Genomic DNA, 16944 nt, shown 5'->3' with positions numbered 1-16944 from the left:
TAGAATGATGAAACAAAAATGATACTGCTGGGAGCTTCCCCAGTTCCATGTCTGCTTGGGTACCATGTTCAGTCCTGGGGGAGGATCTTCATGGGGGAAGTGGTGGAGACGGGGACTGAACTGGGGTCTAGCACCAGAGAAAGGGAGAATGGAAGGTGCAGATCTACGCCCCCCCACCCCCAGGCAGTGTGTTCTTATAGAGACTGAGCTCCCCCACGTCTTGAAAGCAAAGCACTGACTTTGTCTATGAACTATGGGTGCCCATCATGCACCAGGGCCCGTGGGGGTGGGGTGGGGGGGGAGGGCAGATGAGATGCCCTGGCTGGCACCTGAGCACAGGTCGGGCCATGCGGCTTCTCCTGGGGTCCCGGGAGCACACAGTGGTGCCAGGATGCACTCCAGCCCAGATGCTCCTGAGCTGGGTCTGAACATGTGAGGTTCTATATCCCTGGCATGCAGTAAGCGCTTAATAAGTGTGTGTTGACTAAATTACAGCACATGTAACATGTGGCTATGTTTTAGGGGTGGCAGGAGAGAGGCAGCCACCAGCTTCAGTATAAGGGGCAGTAGTTCTCCTTCTCCCGCCCACTCCCAAGCCCCCATGGATGATTCTGGGGGAACCATCCCCCAGGCTGGGGGAGTCAAGGGCCCTAACTCACCAGGGTTAGCTTTCCGGATTTCACTGTACACCGTCTCTGTGCCCTTGGTTTCCAGACCTGGAAAGTGACCGGGTACAGGTCAATAGCTGCCTCTGGGCACCAGGTCAGCCCACCGCTGAAGCAGGAGAAGGTCCGAGGCTCCCTGCTTGCCCACGAACCCCTGCCCCCATGAGCACCCTTCTCCAGCAGGGGCTGGAGACCTTCTTGCCACAAAGCTCAGGCCACGTCCTGGCTTCAGAAGATCCTGGTCTCTAACTAGTGGCGCTCAGCCTGGAAGGATGAGGTCAACAGGCCAGTGCAGGGGCGGGTCCAGCTGCTCCAGGGGAACCCTGGGCCTGAAGGACCACAGGTGGAGAGGTCCCCAGTATCAGCCTCCAGCCTCCAGCTCAGGGGCCCCACCCTTCCTTCCCTGCCAGGGTGTCCCAGTGTCTAGCCACTCTCCTGGCCACTCCCAGGGGGCAGGGCTCTGGGCTCCCAGTCCCCTGAGGCCTGGGTTAGAGCCTGGGCATCGTCTGTGACTTTAAGGACCAGTTGGGACAAAGAACCACTTAAAATCTTGCCGGGCCAGCTGACGTCAAATGCCAACACCGGGGCCCCATTCTGGTTCTGACTGGTCTGGGGTAGCCCTGGCACTGGGGTTTTTAAAGAGCTTCCAGGGGATTCTAAGACGCAGACCGGGCTGAGATCCTCTGGTGTGGACTCTTTCAGAAGGGCAGACAGAGGACTGGGGAATGCATTAAGCCCTGAGGAGACTCAGGGTTTGGGGGACAAAGCACCCATAAGGGCATCTATTTAAGTTCAAGTCTAGGGGCACCTGGGTGGCTCAGTGGTTAAGCCTCTGCCTTCGGCTCAGGTCATGATCCCAGGGTCCTGGGATCGAGCCCCGCATCGGGCTCTCTGCTCAGCGGGGAGCCTGCTTCCTCCTCTCTCTCTGCCTGCCTCTCTGCCTACTTGTGGTCTCTGTCTGTCAAATAAATAAATAAAATCTTTAAAAAAAAAAAAAATAAGTTCAAGTCTACGTACAGGTTGTATATACACATACTTGTACATACACCATACTGTGTCTACACGCAGCATACACACACACCCAGTGTGTACACACACAGCACGTACATATACACCCCCCCCCATAAACAGGACGGGGCCCAGCCACTTCCCCCGCCTCCCCTCACCTGCACAAAAGACCAAGAAGCCTCACTGTGGAAAGGTAGCTTTCTACATGTGGCCAACATTCTCCTTCTACGGATCCGGAAACGAAGCCCCAGACAGGGGAAGACGCTTCCTGACCGTCTTCTGTACCGAGTGGCTGTTGTTTTCCTTGGTGGCCGGCAGCTGGCTGGGCCACGCCCGTGGACTCTAACTGCACCAAGATGCCCTTGACTCACTAGGCTCCAGAGATGCCCCCTGACCCAAAGCGTGTCCCTTCACTGCCCGCAAGGCCCTTTCTCTTTGGCCCACTCCTCCTCGTCCTCCAAGTCCCAGGACAAGCTTTGTTCCTGCACCTGGGTTCACACACCCTCACACACCTACCTGCTCCCTAACACGCTCACCCCTTCCCTGTGCCCAGGGCAGTTACACAGGACCCCTGTGCTCACACAGCACTTTGGGGACACTTTCCCATGACCACACCAACATTATTTGTCCCCAAGACTATCTCCCTGGTGGACCCAGAGCTCTGGGTTCACCTCTCGGGCCCAGGCCTTGCATGGCTACCTGGAGGCATAGACGTTTGATAGGACAGTGAAGGCACCAGTCAATGTCCTTGCAAGGGTCTCTAGCTCTCTCAAACCCCTGAGCCTGAGGAAGGTATTAGTATAACCAGCCTGTTCCCCGAGGTTTTAGATCTTGGTGATCAAAGTCATGGTCCTTCATCAGACGCTGAATGGTGAACGGTAGTGGTTCCAGGAGGAAGGCTGGGGGTGGAGGGGTGGTTCAGATCCCCCAGCAGGCGAGTCTGGGACATTTGGGGTGGCCAGGCCCTTGCAGAAGGCTTCACAGGACTCCACCAAGACACCAAACAGAACCTGGTACTCACCAGTGTGGCTGAGCCACCAAGCACCCCTCTGCTAGGACACCTGCTTTTTTCTAAGAGGCCAGCAGAGATGCCTACCCCGCTCTCCACACTCCCTCCATGGCACCAGATTCGGGGGTGCACAGGGAGGCTCCAGGGATTTCTGCATCTCCTGGGAATCTGCCACATCCCCAAGGGATTCTGCAACGTGTTAGGCCTGGGTGAGTCTCGCATCCAGTGTGATCCTAACACTTGCTCTGTGCTGGGCACTGGACCAGGAAGGGAAAAGGTGATTTGGACCCAGAGCTTTCAGGAGCTCCGGGCTGTGGGGCAGACAATGCGGGGAGAAATGATGGTATAAGGCGCTGTATACCAGGTGTCCTGGGGCCCTGCCAGCTCATCCTCAGACCCTGTCCCACAATGGGAGCCGGGGCCAGCGGGGAAGAAAGGAAGGGATGGGGTGGGGTGGCCAAGCCTGGGGGTTGGACACCTTGTAAGATCCACACCCCCCCAGGCTGGCCGGTAGACCTCGCTGGTCACCTTGGGGACACTCTCACACCCTCTGGACTCAAGAACCACACTTGACTCCCTTCCTTCTTGTAACTGTGGATCAGTCCGGGTGGCAGGGTCGTTTCCACTTCTTGGCCGAGCGGCTATCTTTGCAGCTGCCCCAGCAATTCCTCCCGCTGCCCCCCTGTCCTGCCCCCAGTGATGGGCCGGGGCTGGCCGCTCACCTCCACCACCCCTGCCCTGCTCTGCAGCTGCCCACTAATGAGTAACCCAGGCCAACAGGCTGTTTGTCTCTGCTGTCAGGCATGTTTCCGGATGGGGCTTTATTTTGGCTTCTGTTTTTCTCTGTTCTCAGAGAAAGAGATGGCTTCAACGTCATGGGGTTTTCCCAGCAATTAGCTTCAGAGCAAACAAGCAACAGACCGGGCTGAACAAGTTCCTTCCCACCCCGCCTCCATCCCCCAGTGATTCCTTGGTCAGCGGCCAGTCGGAGGCATTGCTGGACGCAGGCCTCACCCCCTCCCCCACCCCAGCTGTGGAAGAGGGAGCCTTGAGGTTAGGGAACTGGGTTGGCCAAGACCACATCAAGTTTACTCACTACTGGCCTTGAAACCACAAAGCCCTTTCCCCACTCTAGGGACACTCCACCCACCACCCATGAGAAAGCAAGGGGATAGCTTCCTAGGCCAGGCTGGCCCTCCCCTGCTGTCCCTGAGCACCCAAGAGGCTGGATCCAGAAAACACAACGTATATCTTCCAGAAACTCTCCATTTCCACCCACATGGCTATCACTCTAGCTCTCATGAGACCCTCGCAGCAACGTGGGGAATGGTGACCACAGCTGTGCACAGCCTAGCAAGGCACGCACCCCTTGTCATCCTGTCCTAAGACTTCTTTTCCCTTTAAAGCCCACCCCACGCTCACGCAAAAAAAGAAAACCAGACACTCTAACATGGAAACATTCCCCAAAGAAAGGAAAATGGACCCTTTTGCAAGGACACAACCCGGCATCCTTTCTCTATCATCGGCCTTCACTCCAAACCCTCCGAGGCATCAAGCCCGGTGCTCTTAATCCCACCTGGTCCTGGCCCAGCGGGCAGCAGAGGCGAGGACAGGACCTGGCCCTCTGCGGGAGGAGCATGAGAACCTCGAGGCCCGAGCCCGGGGCAATCCCTGTCAGCTCGAGCACCCCATGGAGTTTGGAGGGTTGGGGACAGCTGGGTTTTTCTACACATATGCAAAATCTTGGGGCAGCCCTGTCCTCTTTTTATGCTTCCCCTTCCCTTCCCGGGCCTGAATTCCCCTTTAGAGGAAGGAAACTGTTATCGCCAGAACTGAGCCCATGATGCACGGTGACAAAGGGGCATCTGTAGCGGCTCTGGCAGGACCAGGAAAGGCTGGAAGGGAGCCCCCTACAGCCCCTTTAGCCGCAGCCGAACCAGACTCTGTTCTGAGCACCAACCCCCGAAGGGGCTGTCTCCTCTTCGGCATCTCATGCTTAACCTAACCAGACCTGTTCCTCCCAATCTCAGATATCGGGACCGTCCATCCAGACCTGTGCTGATTTGGTCTCCATGATCCTTGCCATAAAATGTCATCCACGGTGGCATGTCTCTGAAATCTCTCTCCAGTCGACCCACTGCTGGGACTTTGTCTCCGCCTTCACCCCTTCTGGCCCGGGACGACACACCGACCTGTGCCTCCTTCCAGATCCTCAGATGAGCCAAGCTCTGGGCCACCGCACGCTGTCCTGCCCATTTCCTGGGTCCTCCCAACCCTCTCTCCTCTTATTGGGGCCACCTTCTTTGTGCCCTGCAGGCCCCAGCTTCAATGCCAGCCCCCAAAGCCGCCTTTCGTGCCGTCTCATTGCTCCCTTTCCTTCCGAGCACTAACCATCACCTGGCACTGTCTATATATTCTTCGTTTCCGTGTTTTCTCGGCTCTACCGAGGCTCTACCCCCATGGGGGGCGGGAAGACGGGCCATATATGAACCTTTGCTGCTTGCACAAGGGCTGGCCCATCAAGGACTTTACTTTGTTAACAAGCGAACCTCTTTACAACAAAATAAAGAGGAAGAGAACTCTAGGCCTGCCACGGCCCCCACCCTTCCCATGTCCAGTCCAGTCTCACAAGTGGGATGCCCAGTGATCATGCAGATGGGGCAGCGTCAACCCTAGGGGCCATTCTGGTGGCGGACTGTGGGAATGGTGCCCCACTGGGTAGCACAGAGCCCGGGAGCCATAGGGGAACCTGAAGCTTCTGTGCACACACCCGCTGACATGGTGCCCAGGACCTAAGCAAGGAAGCAGGAAGGAACCCAAAACTCTTCCGGATTCAGGGAGCCAGAGAGGACAAAGGGATGCCATTGCCCTGGGACTCTGGCTAATGCTATGCATGGCCGGTCTGGAAAAGGGCCCTCAGCTTGCCAGGTGGAGTGGACCCAGCAGCAGTCCTGGGCCTCAGTGGGAGGGGGGATGTGTGGCTATATAGCCTTAAAGAGCCTCCCAGCAGGGCAAGAAGGCTCTGGGTGGCTAGGGTGAAGGAAAGCCAGGAGGAGATGCATCGTTTTTTTGACAGGGGCGGCAAAAAAGCAACTGCAACTGACATTCTGGCCTTCGCTGTGGAGCAGCCCGCTCTGCATCTGTGTCCCCAAGGGAGCCACAGAGCCAGGGACCCCCTGGGCCAGCTGCCCTGAGAGAACCGCACACAGAAAAACAAAACCTGAAGTGGGAGGCTCGTGCCACTGTTCACACAGAAGGGGACTCTGGTTTCAGAAGCACTTCCCCAAGAGTCCCTCTTTAAAGAGCCAAGCCCTCACCACCTTCAAATATGTGTTTCATTTCCCCAGGCTCCGTGTGCAAGAGGCTGTTTAAGGAAGATACTAGGCGCGGGCAAGGAACATAGCTCTGGAAGAAAGTCCAAACACGGGCAGTGAGGCCCTCAAAAAGCTTCTCAACAAACACATTTCTTAGCACTTAGTAATTGCTCAGGAAAACCTACTCATTATTAATAGTGAGATAAATAAGAATGAAATTTATTTAATGCCTCAAAAGCCTAGGCAGGCGTCCCTGCTCCCGCCGTAGGCATGCCCAGCAGGTCTGACCGACTGAAGGGACCTTTGTCCTTGGGTCACAGCACACCTCCCCCTGGTGTCTACACCCCAGCAGAGAACAAAGCATGGGGGGTCACCCCAGTACTGGTGCTTACCTTGGTAAGACTCAGGCGAGGTCACTTCCACTTCTGTGTATTCTACATCCAAGGTCAGAGGCTCTGCTCAAAAGAACCACAGCACCCCGCCGTTAGACAAAACCTCCTCTGGGGGCCTCCCCCTGCATTACAGATTTCCAAATGACTGCAGAAGTCCCTGTTTCAAGGAGGAAGCTAGACACAGGCTAAAGGCTATTTATTCCAAGTGAGAGGGACACCTCAGGCTGGGGAAGACCCTGACGAGTCCTGCTCTCCCCAGGACGTGGGGGGACCCTCCTGCCCAGGTCCCCCTTGTTCCTACAGGGGAAGGATTGTTAAAAGCTCAGGATCAGCCACAGCAGTTAACTCTGGAAGCTTATTCCACAGCCACAGGCATAGAAAACTATCTCCAAGAAGGAAAGAATCTCAGGAAATGGGGAACAGGTTTCCCCATCCTAAAAATGCTCCGAGAACACAAGCCGTATGCATCGAAAAACAAGCTGATGAAAGCAGTCAGGCCACTAGGGTGAAATCTGGTAAAATGGCTGGTCTTTAGCTCAAAGTCACATTATTGTTTTATTTTTGAAGCCTCAGAGTCGGTCTTTCTCACCAGCACCAGAAACTGATGTGTGGTTGAGGACACCGGTGTTTACTGCTTTAGATCTTTAGTTCTTGTGACAGGACCCCGGAGGCGAAGCGACTTCTGCAAAATGAGTTAGCCCCATCTTTCTGAGCTTTAAAGCTGCAGCAAGGAATCTATTGTTCATTGTCTTTAAACATTAGCAGCAGTGGTATTTTATATTTTTTAATAGTGTGTTTTATTTTTATTAAATACTTAAGTATCAGAAAATATTTGTAAGTTATGTATAAAACACAAATAATAATAATAAATAATGGTGTACCCTTCACCCTTTTCAAGAAAAAGAACATTTTTATTACCCCTGAAGTATCCTGTGTGCCTCTCCCCATCCCAGACCCTTAATACTTTCCTTCCAGCCTAACTGAAGCATAAAAGACATGAAACCTTGTATAAGTGTAAGGTGTACAACTTGATGATTTACCCCAATGCTATTATAGAAAACACCCACTTCCACTATTCAAGAGAAAGGCGGTCCTTCTATGGTGCCCGGTACATAGTTCCCTGTTATGTATAACCCAGCTCTTTCCTCCTGGAATTCAGGTTACCGTCTTTTTTTTTTTTTTTTTTTTTAAGAGATTTTTAAATTTCTTTGAGAGAGAAAGAGAGAGAGAGAGGAAGTTTGGGGGCGGGGCAGAGGAAGAGGGAGAAAGGAACTCAACCATACTCCATGTTGAGCACGGAGCCCCACGTGGGGCTCAGTCTCCCAATCCTGAGATTGTAACCTGAGCCAAAACTGAGTCAGATGCTCAACCTCCTGAGCCACCCAGGGGTCCCTAGGTTACTTTCCAGTAAGGACACAGGATAGCACCTTTGGAGCAAATGACCACCACTTTTATACAGCAGCCAGGGACAGGGTCCCTGGGGGGTGAAGGGAAGGGTTACAATATCCCCAGGTCTTAACAGTTTTAGTTCTTTCCTAGAGGTCTTTTTTTCTATAAATGCTTCTAATAATAAAAAAATTAAAAAAAAAAAGCCAAAAACTTAATTTGATAATTACCTTTATTTTCATTTATTGGTTTCATTGCATGGTTTCCAACATCTTCATTGTAACCTAGTTGAAAAATAACAAAGAGGATGAGTGGCAACAGAAATCCTAGTTTCCTATATAACTTGCAGAAAAACTGGGAGCCACAAACACACAGAGTCAAGTTTAACCTCTTTGGTATAGTGGGCCACCAGCTGCATAGAAGATTCTGGATTCCCTCCTCACCCCCCCTATGGCCCCTGCCAACCCCCAAGTGGTCAGTTTCTAACACCAGCGATGCCCATCATTCCATGGGAGGAATACATCTGCTTATGAATTGTTCAAGATTCAGAACTGTTCACTTTGAGCAAGCTCATTGGAAATGAAGCTTAATTCTAAAGGAGTGGGCCTGTAAGCAGAGACACGAAGAACGCTAGCAAACTAACCGGCTCCAACCAGAGAGCTGGATGCAGGAGAACGTGGTTTAAAGAAATGGTGGTACCTCCAGGCTGCCACCTCAGTGGGCAAAAAGAACTTCTTAACTTTTGTCCCCCCATCAAGTTGTTCTTTATTAAAAATAATTCTATGGATTATAAATAACATAAATACTTCTGAAGAACACATGACTTTTCCATTATGCTTTTAAGTTAACGGCTTACAGTGATTACTAAAATACTTCATAAAGTGAAACAATCCACAAAGAGACAATATAATTAGAGTATTTCTTGTCTTTTGGAAATATGGGGGGGGGAATCCTATTTCTTTTTAATGAAATTAAATTTTTTTCAGTGTTCCAAGATTCATTGTTTATGTACCACACCTAGTGTTCATGCAATACATGCCCTCCTTAATACCCACCACCAGGGTCTCCTATCCCTCTACCTCTCTCCCCTCCAAAACCCTCAGTTTGTTTCTCAGAATCCATAGTCTCTCATGGTTCGTCTCCCCCTCTGATTTCCCCCAACTCACTTCTCCTCTCCAACTCCCAATGTCCTCCATGTTTTATCTTATTTTAATGTAAGTCTATATTAGCATTCAATTTAAACTATGTACTTTCTTTATTGGTCCATTACTTTACTTTTGTTATTACAAATGTTTTTACATTTGTAACAAATGTATTACTTTTGTTATTACAAATGTTTTATTCACTTTTTAGTAAGGATTATACCTCACTGTGTGTTTTCTTTATTTCCTGTTCTATTTGATGGACTTTAGGAATTCCCAGGTTCTTCTATCTGCTTATTATTTATTTATTATGTTTTTTTGTTTGTTTTAACATATTAACATAACATAAACATATTGTTTATGTTTATTGTTTGTTTATGTGTTTATTTTTTTTTTAAAGTAGGCTCCATGCCCTGTGTGGGGCTTGAACTCACCACCCTGAGACTGAGTCTCACACTCTGCTCACTGAGCCAGCCAGGCGCTATTTTATTCACTTTTTAAAGGTGGGTGATTTGGTAGTTATAAGAATTGCTCAATTCTTAAAATATATTTCTCAAGTACGCCCTGCTAGAGGAGTATCCTAAAATTCTCATTTTGTGGATCACTTATACAATTAGAAAAGAACATCAGCATTCTCTTCCGAGACCTGCTGATAAAGAAAACTGCCCCCAACCTGGTCTGGGACAGGACTAGTTGCAGGGAATAGTATTATCGGCCCTGCTGGGAGTTTTCTCAGAGACTGGATGGGATTAAGAACTCCCCACCCAACTAAGCCGGCTCCCAAGCTTGCCCCAAGCCTTATCAGATACTCTTTGCTTGTACTACTTTTTTCTTTTAAATGCCTATCGAAAGCAGTTGAGGTAAAAGCTGAAAGGAAACTGTCTCCTGCTTGTGATAAATAATTCCATCTGAGATCTTTTACCGATGACTTCAGTGGATGACTTCAGTGGATAACTCTCTCTCTCTCTTTCTCTTTCTCTCTCTAACAAAAGGATAATGATTATACCTGGGCCATGTTCAAAGTTTTAGACGATAACCCAGGATGGGGTATCTGCAACCTTGTAATCATTCTACCTTTCCTTCCCCAGCATGTTTAGGAGGTGGTGAGATTAGGGTAAAATGTTCTGCCTTTCTTCCTAAATTTCTGTTTTGCTTATCAGCTCACCCTTGCACAACTGGTTAGATGAAGTGCCCCTGCTTGAGGACAGGGCCTCCCTTCCAACTTGAACTCTTGCCACCTATAGATTCTGCTTCTAAGAAGGGTAAGGAAGTGTGCAGCCAGCTAGGGGAAAACACTTAGCAAGAAACCACGACTCTACCGTAATGTCTGTTGGCTTCAGTATTGGGATCTGACAACATCTTCTCATTGCTGGAGTTCAGAAGGGGAGCTGCTGGCCTTGAAATGAAAAAGGAAAGAAAGAATATGACTTTTTTGGCTCTAACTTCAAGCTATGAAAACAATCATGGAAAGATCATGGGAAAAACAGTTTTCTGAAGTGAGGAAAAGGTTACTCTCTTCTGTGGAAAACTAACCATTTTTCCAGAAGGTTGATAAAAACTCTTTGCTGTTAAAGTAAGTGTGAGGGCCCTCCTACACTGTAGCAAGCTCTGAAGAAGTAACGTTTTCTTGACCTCCTTTGGACGGTCTTCACTTATTTCCAGAATTGCTTGATTATTCTATTTATTCCATTCATTAAATAGTCTATCATCTCATAAATATTTGACACACCAAAATTATCCTATATTAATCAAATACATATACACATATGTCCTTGTTACTTTCACTTACATATAAATTACCTGTTAGGAATCTATTCTTGTATGTATAGAAATTGTTTCAGATAAATTTCTGCCAAACTGAATATTATTGTACACTATAGTTACTATAAATATAAAATATTTTGCCTTAAGTAGTATGTATGATTTCATTATTGTTGATCAAGAGTATTATTTGCTCTCACACAGTTTCTCATACATGTCAATATTAGCCTCAAACTAGAAATGAAAATGACACCTTTTAATAGTTTGCTTGGGAATCTGTGTAATTTCTTTTAATTTATATATAATATGTGAAGCTTTTTTATAAATTCGGTATTTGGTGTTTGTTAAAAAAAAAAAAAAAAGTGTCAGGGCCAAGATGAATCCTGTCCCTCTGAATTCTTCATCCTATGCTACTGTTTTTCTCCAGAACAGAATTATCCTTTCCATACCTTCAGATTTTGGATTTCAAGAACAGTAAAAATATTACCACCTTCTTTTTTTTAGGTCAACTCTATTTTGCCAAGTATGCAAATTTTAAAAATTCCATCTATTACCAGTATAGTTTCATAAGGAAAAAGGGATCTCACAAGGAACAGTATAGGAGGGACATGACCTCAGAATAAAGCCCCTCTTTCCCATTGAAGGACAGCTGGCAATCGTCCATGGAGCCAAAGACACACGCACGTGTGCACACTCACACTTTCCTACGCTACTCACACCTAAGACCCTTATTTTTCTGGGCTTTCCAGGGGATACTGAAAACCCTCTAACGACCAGAATTTTCCTTTAGTTGATGCATGTCTACAAAGCAGCCACCTCCCTCCAAAATACACACACTGACCTGGACATCTCCACGGGTGTCTGCTTGGCTTTGAAAGAGAAAGAGAAAATCCAAAGTTAATATAATGTATCCATGTTTGTACCAGATAGGAACACTCCTCTCCACCATATTTGACTTCCTTGAAGATTGAATACCCATAAAAAGAAAAAAGAAAGCCAAATAATATTCCGCTTCAAAAAAAGAAGAAAAAACCAACCAAACAAAATTCTTTTGGTCTTATACCGAGAGATTTTGCATCATTTCCTCCAGAAATATGGACATTCTGACTGTTTTAGCCAGGAGTGAGTTTCTTTACTGGCATGTGATGGAGATGAAGTCAAGGAACCAGGTCAGGGTAAACAGGCAACTCTTTCTTCAATTCAAGATGATTCCAAGAAGGAAAGGCTCCATCAGTCCTATTCTCTTAATTCCAAGCTGGCCTGAGACCTTAGCAAGGGGCTGGTTCTGGAGCCTGTCTTCCCAGAAGGGTTGCAGCTTTCTTGTTCTAGAAAAAGCCCAGGGCCCCGCCTCATCCCATCTGTCCCCACCCATCCCAGGCTGCAGCAGGTCTGGAGCTCCAAAAGAAACTGCTGCACTCCACAAAAATTTATGCAGAATCTACTGGGGCTGTGCCCTTTTCCTTAAGTTCATGATGGCTGACTGATTCCTGAGTGTCTGGGTGATCTTGACTTCCTTTCCATGTGTGGTTAACCTCAAGCACAGGGTAGAAATCATGGCACAAACGGCAGATCAACTGGGAGGCATTCAGTGGATGGGAATCTATGCAGGGCAGGTGTCCGTAGCCTTCTGCCAGCTGCAGGACTGGGTGTGGTCAACCCCATGAAACAGTATCTTCTGACCACACATAGCTACAACCCCCCCCTCACCACCGCTCCAATGCATCTTTTCTGGGTTGTCCAACTAGGAAAGCAGTTGCTTTCATTTGTGCCTAACTAAATCCAAAGGGCAATAAAACCTTTTGGCCCACCAAAGCCAAAGTCTTTGATTATCAAGGTGACACCACAAAGAGAAAAACAATTGTTCTCAGCTGTGTCTCCTTGGTTCCCAGTGGGGCAGAGCACCAGGCCTCCACGAAACTGAAGCCCCTCCTGTCCATGGCCCATTTCCTGGACAGAGCAACCTATCAGAATGGAATGAAAGAACTGTACTCACCCTTGGCTTTCTTCAGAAAATAACATCTGGCCCCAAGTACCAAGACGGCAATTATCACTCCAATGACAAATACTGCAATAAGTCCTTTTATCCATGGGGCAAGAAAGACTGGAAACGAAGAAAAAAAATACACACACACACACAAACACAAACACAGGTTTTTCCTCTGCCAGCAAGAAATAATACCAGGTTCAAGCAACAAATAAGACTAATTTTTATAGTCCTTGTAACTAGCATCTTACTTCTGAAAGACACTGTTCACAGCTGGTGCAGAACTGTTCTTGTGTGTTTTTTGTTTGTGTACTATAGCATCAGTTTAAAGGACCACTGGGCTGAAGTTGACTCATTTTTGGGGTCTATTCAGCCCTTCTCCTTCGCTAGGAGAGCACCTTCTACAGACTTGTGTGGGCTCCCCTATGTCCCTTCTGCATGACCCAATCCCCTTGGCCATAGGTAGTCCATGGGTGGACATTTGACCCAACATGAACCAACTGGTATCTCTTGACCAAGAATTTGGAATTACGACTATGGGAAAAGTTTCTAATTTTTTGTAATAACCAATTCCTCTTTTATATAGTTTGGATGTGTGTCTGTCATTTGCAACAAAAGAGCCTGGAGGACATTGGTCTCTTAATCCTCAGTGAAATGAGCTAAACAGTGGTCCACCTCCTCTTCCAAGGGGTGAGGCCTTGGCCTCACCCTTTGAGGTCACACTAGGTCCCCCTGTTTTTTGAGACCCTGACTCACCTCTGACTGTCAGTATGTTGCTTTGGGGGCTGCTTTTAACATGATTGGCTCTGTTGGAGGCTGTGCAGTAATACCGTCCTTCATGCTCCTTGCTAGCCTTTGAGTTGTGCCAAATGGCCTGGGTTTCATTCAAGGTGGTTTGGTGGAAGGGCCTGGTCTCTTTTTCTCTGTAAAAACTGAAGGTGATCGGGCCAGACGCTTCATTCACGGAGCATCGGAGCACGACGGCCTTCCCAGACTCCACATCCTCTTTCAGCAGGATAGAGAGCTTGACCTCATCCACCGGGGCTGAAAGGCAGGGAAAGGGACAGTGCTGAGAAATGGGGGAGATGCAAGGGACAGAACACGACACAGCACTGCTTAAAGCCAGCCTCCTGCTGAACTGTGACAGAGACTAGGGCTGTCTGTGCCTTTTTTTTTTCCCCTATGCTAAATTTTACCCCTTTTTCTTTTTTTTTTTTAAATTTAATTTTGTTTTTTCAGTGTTCCAAGATTCATTGTTTATGCCCCACACCCAGTGCTCCAGCAATGGCCACAGTTTGCCAAACAGTGCAAAGAGCCAAGATGCCCTTCCCAACAGATGAATGGATAAAGAAGATATGGTCCATATATACAATGGAGTATGATGCCTCCATCAGAAAGGATGAATACCCAACTTTTGTAGCAACATGGATGGGACGGTAGGAGATTATGCTGAGTGAAATAACTCAAGCAGAGAGAGTCAATTACCATATCTTTTCACTTACTTGTGTGTGCCTTTTACTCAATTCACCACCCTCATCCCTCGTCCTTCATGTCTCCCTCCTCCCTCAGCCCAGAAGGGCAGCAACCGATGCCTCCTGGAGACACCTCCCTTCGCTTACCCCTCAAGTATTACTGACCCCTCAGCCTGACACTACAGCTCATCTCTGTATCCTGTTGAGTGTGTGTGTGTGTGTGTGTGTGTGTGTGTGTGTGTGTGATTTCCCTCCTGTGCTTACAAAGATGGATGGCACTTCCAGGTCTTATGAGTAACCTTGACCCACTATCTTTAGCTGTTCTTGTTTTTCTACCTTCTCCTTTATGAATGTTCGAAACCAGCTGCTCTCGCATCCCCATTCCCCACCTTGTTACCCCTGTCACCTGACTTCCATCCCTCTGCTTTGGAAACTGCTCTCCAACTCCAGTTTTGAAGAAACGGCAAAGGTCACCCGATCCCCTGACGATCCCATCCCTGAGTCCTCGGCAGATTAATTTCAGTCCTTAATAGGGGTCCATCCATTCTTCCCATCCAGAACCAGTGTGGCTTCCTCTGAGGCTTCTCTGATGCCTCCCAGCCCAGATTCTCTAACCTCCTCACCTGTCACTCCCTCTTTATTCACTAGTTTTTCTTCCTTTTGCCCCTCAAATATGGACTTTTTACAAAATTCAGTCCTTGGCTTTCTATCTCCGTTCTCCTCTTTGGCGATTTCACCTACATCATAGCTTCTGTTCGTGTATTTAACACATAAACACAGAGCATTTAATGCTGAAATAGATAGCTCTAATCCAATTAGTCTCCTGAATTCCAGGTCTTGATTTTGACCTGGGTGTTTCCACCAGGAAGCCCTGCCAACCTGGCATTCCCAGCAGATCCAAGCAGAACTCAATTTCCTCCTATAAACCATTTCCAAGTTTGATTACCAAAATTCTGATCCTCAATTGTTTTCCCAAGGAGATCTCCATATTAGTGTGAGAATGGAATGGTCAGCAGACTGATATCTGACTTCTTTTTTATTCATTCACTTGAGAGAGAGAGAGAGAGAAAGAGAGCAGGTGGAGGGGCAGAGAGAAAGAGGGAGAGAATTCCAAGTAGACTCCCCTCTGAGCTAGATGTGGGGCTCCATCTCACGACCCTGAGGTCATGACCTAAGCCAAAACCAACAGTCGGATGGATGCTCAACTGACTGAGCCACCCAGACGCCCCTGACATATGACTTGGAGATGAATCACCTCCTTGAGCATGCAGTGGGCGGCCAGGCCATGGAGAGGCCAGTACCACAAAAGGGAGCACCAGGACCCAGATGGGAGGGTGGAAGTCAACCATAAGGGCAGAGTCCTGGAGGGTATAGCCTGATTTGGCAGTCTCTCTCCTGCTGAAGCACAGTGGGGTGGTGGCAAACCAGCTTCAGGAGCCCGGCTGCCCAACCCCAATTCCCAGTCCCACTCCCCATCAGCTGTTCATCTTAAGCCTTTGCTGCATCATCATAAAGCAAGGATAGTATTTTCATGGGTCTTACAAGGCTATTGTAAGTATTAATGGGGATAATTTACTAGACTACTTCACATTGGGATGCCCACATGGTCAAGGTTCATGGTAAATGTTAGCTGCTACTATTGACCCAATTTAAACCAACTTAAACAGTTTCACATGGGCCTCTGCATTGACTTCTTAAGCTATTGTGAGGTCTGAAGTCTCCACTTCTAAGAGATAGAGCCCCCCAGTTCATCTCCCCCAAGCTCCATCCTCCTCATGACCCCCTTTCCTCTTCTGGCTCTTATTGCATACAGGACAAATTCTCAACTCTAAAGACCAGCATTCGATGCCCTTCACAGTTGAGCTCAGTCACATTTTCAGTTTATATCCAATGATTTTCCAGTCCCAATCTTTTGTTTCCAGCCATCTGATCTACCCAGTCTTTTGAACAGTTCCATGGAGACATTTTGCTCATGTATTTAACTGGTTGGCCATTTCTTGACCCAGTCCTTTCTTGACCCATTGTCAAGACCTGGCTCCCAACCCAGGTCTTTGGATTCAAGCTAGATGATCGCCCTTTCATGGCCCAAATTTCTATCACCATAGTTGTAAGGATAGTCCATGTGACAATAATGGGTTCCCTAGCAGCATTTTTTTTCTATGCTTACTTGCACTGTCATTCAAATACACTAAACTATTTCTCCATTATTTAATCAGGATATCCTGTGTTTCTTGCTATGTCATTGAAAACAATATGTTTTCTTTTTTTGTATGCCCTATAGCATTAGATGCTTTATATATATTGATATTAATTTGAAATATATGGCTCCTTTTGGACCATACATTAATAGAAGCAAGAATCTCTATCCTACTTAAGAGGTCCACAGTGGTACCTGCAGATAGGCAGTTATTAAACAAGAAGGAGGATGAAGAAGGAGAAGCCTATTAGGCTTTTTGCAAAAGGATGTGGAATATCTCAGAGATGCAAACAATGGTGGTCCTGAGGCCTTCTGAGAGATGACAAGTCAGAGGCTCAATGGAAAATATACACCCCCGCACAACAGTCTATTTCTCCTGAGTATGACAGTGTCAGTCCCATGAAACCACAGTCTGCAGCTCTCATGGCTGTGGGTTCTGCACATGATGGAATCTTCAACATCAAGGGTCAACAGCGGAGAAGAACTCTGGTCTACAATTCTCAGAGACGGCGGTCAGTTCCTCTAAAAAGGGAGCCCCATAACACAACTTTAGTGGTTCTTGATGTCAGGACACTTTACTCTGATATTTCAGCAGTTCAGTTGAAAGGTTCTGC

General features: G+C 47.8%; 1 protein-coding gene across 2 annotated transcripts in view; it reads right to left on the bottom strand.

Annotated features, from left to right (window-relative positions):
- PECAM1 (platelet and endothelial cell adhesion molecule 1) overlaps window positions 1-16944 on the bottom strand; it is a 55355-nt gene that overhangs the window by 14342 nt on the left and 24069 nt on the right. Inside the window, exons 8-14 of one of the 2 annotated variants that reach the window (XM_059380267.1) lie at window positions 13418-13705; window positions 12671-12778; window positions 11519-11546; window positions 10236-10312; window positions 8005-8058; window positions 6389-6451; window positions 660-716 (exon numbers count right to left, since the gene is read on the bottom strand). In XM_059380267.1, the coding sequence (XP_059236250.1) occupies window positions 660-716; window positions 6389-6451; window positions 8005-8058; window positions 10236-10312; window positions 11519-11546; window positions 12671-12778; window positions 13418-13705 (675 nt within the window). The remainder of the gene's footprint in view (window positions 1-659; window positions 717-6388; window positions 6452-8004; window positions 8059-10235; window positions 10313-11518; window positions 11547-12670; window positions 12779-13417; window positions 13706-16944) is intronic. The other variant, XM_059380268.1, reaches the window with a different exon arrangement.

Source organism: Mustela nigripes, chromosome 16 (genome assembly GCF_022355385.1).
Source record: "Mustela nigripes isolate SB6536 chromosome 16, MUSNIG.SB6536, whole genome shotgun sequence".
In the NCBI taxonomy this organism is placed as follows: Eukaryota; Metazoa; Chordata; class Mammalia; order Carnivora; family Mustelidae; genus Mustela; species Mustela nigripes.
Note: the sequence above shows the minus strand (reverse complement) of the source record. Positions and strands in the feature narration are given on the sequence as shown.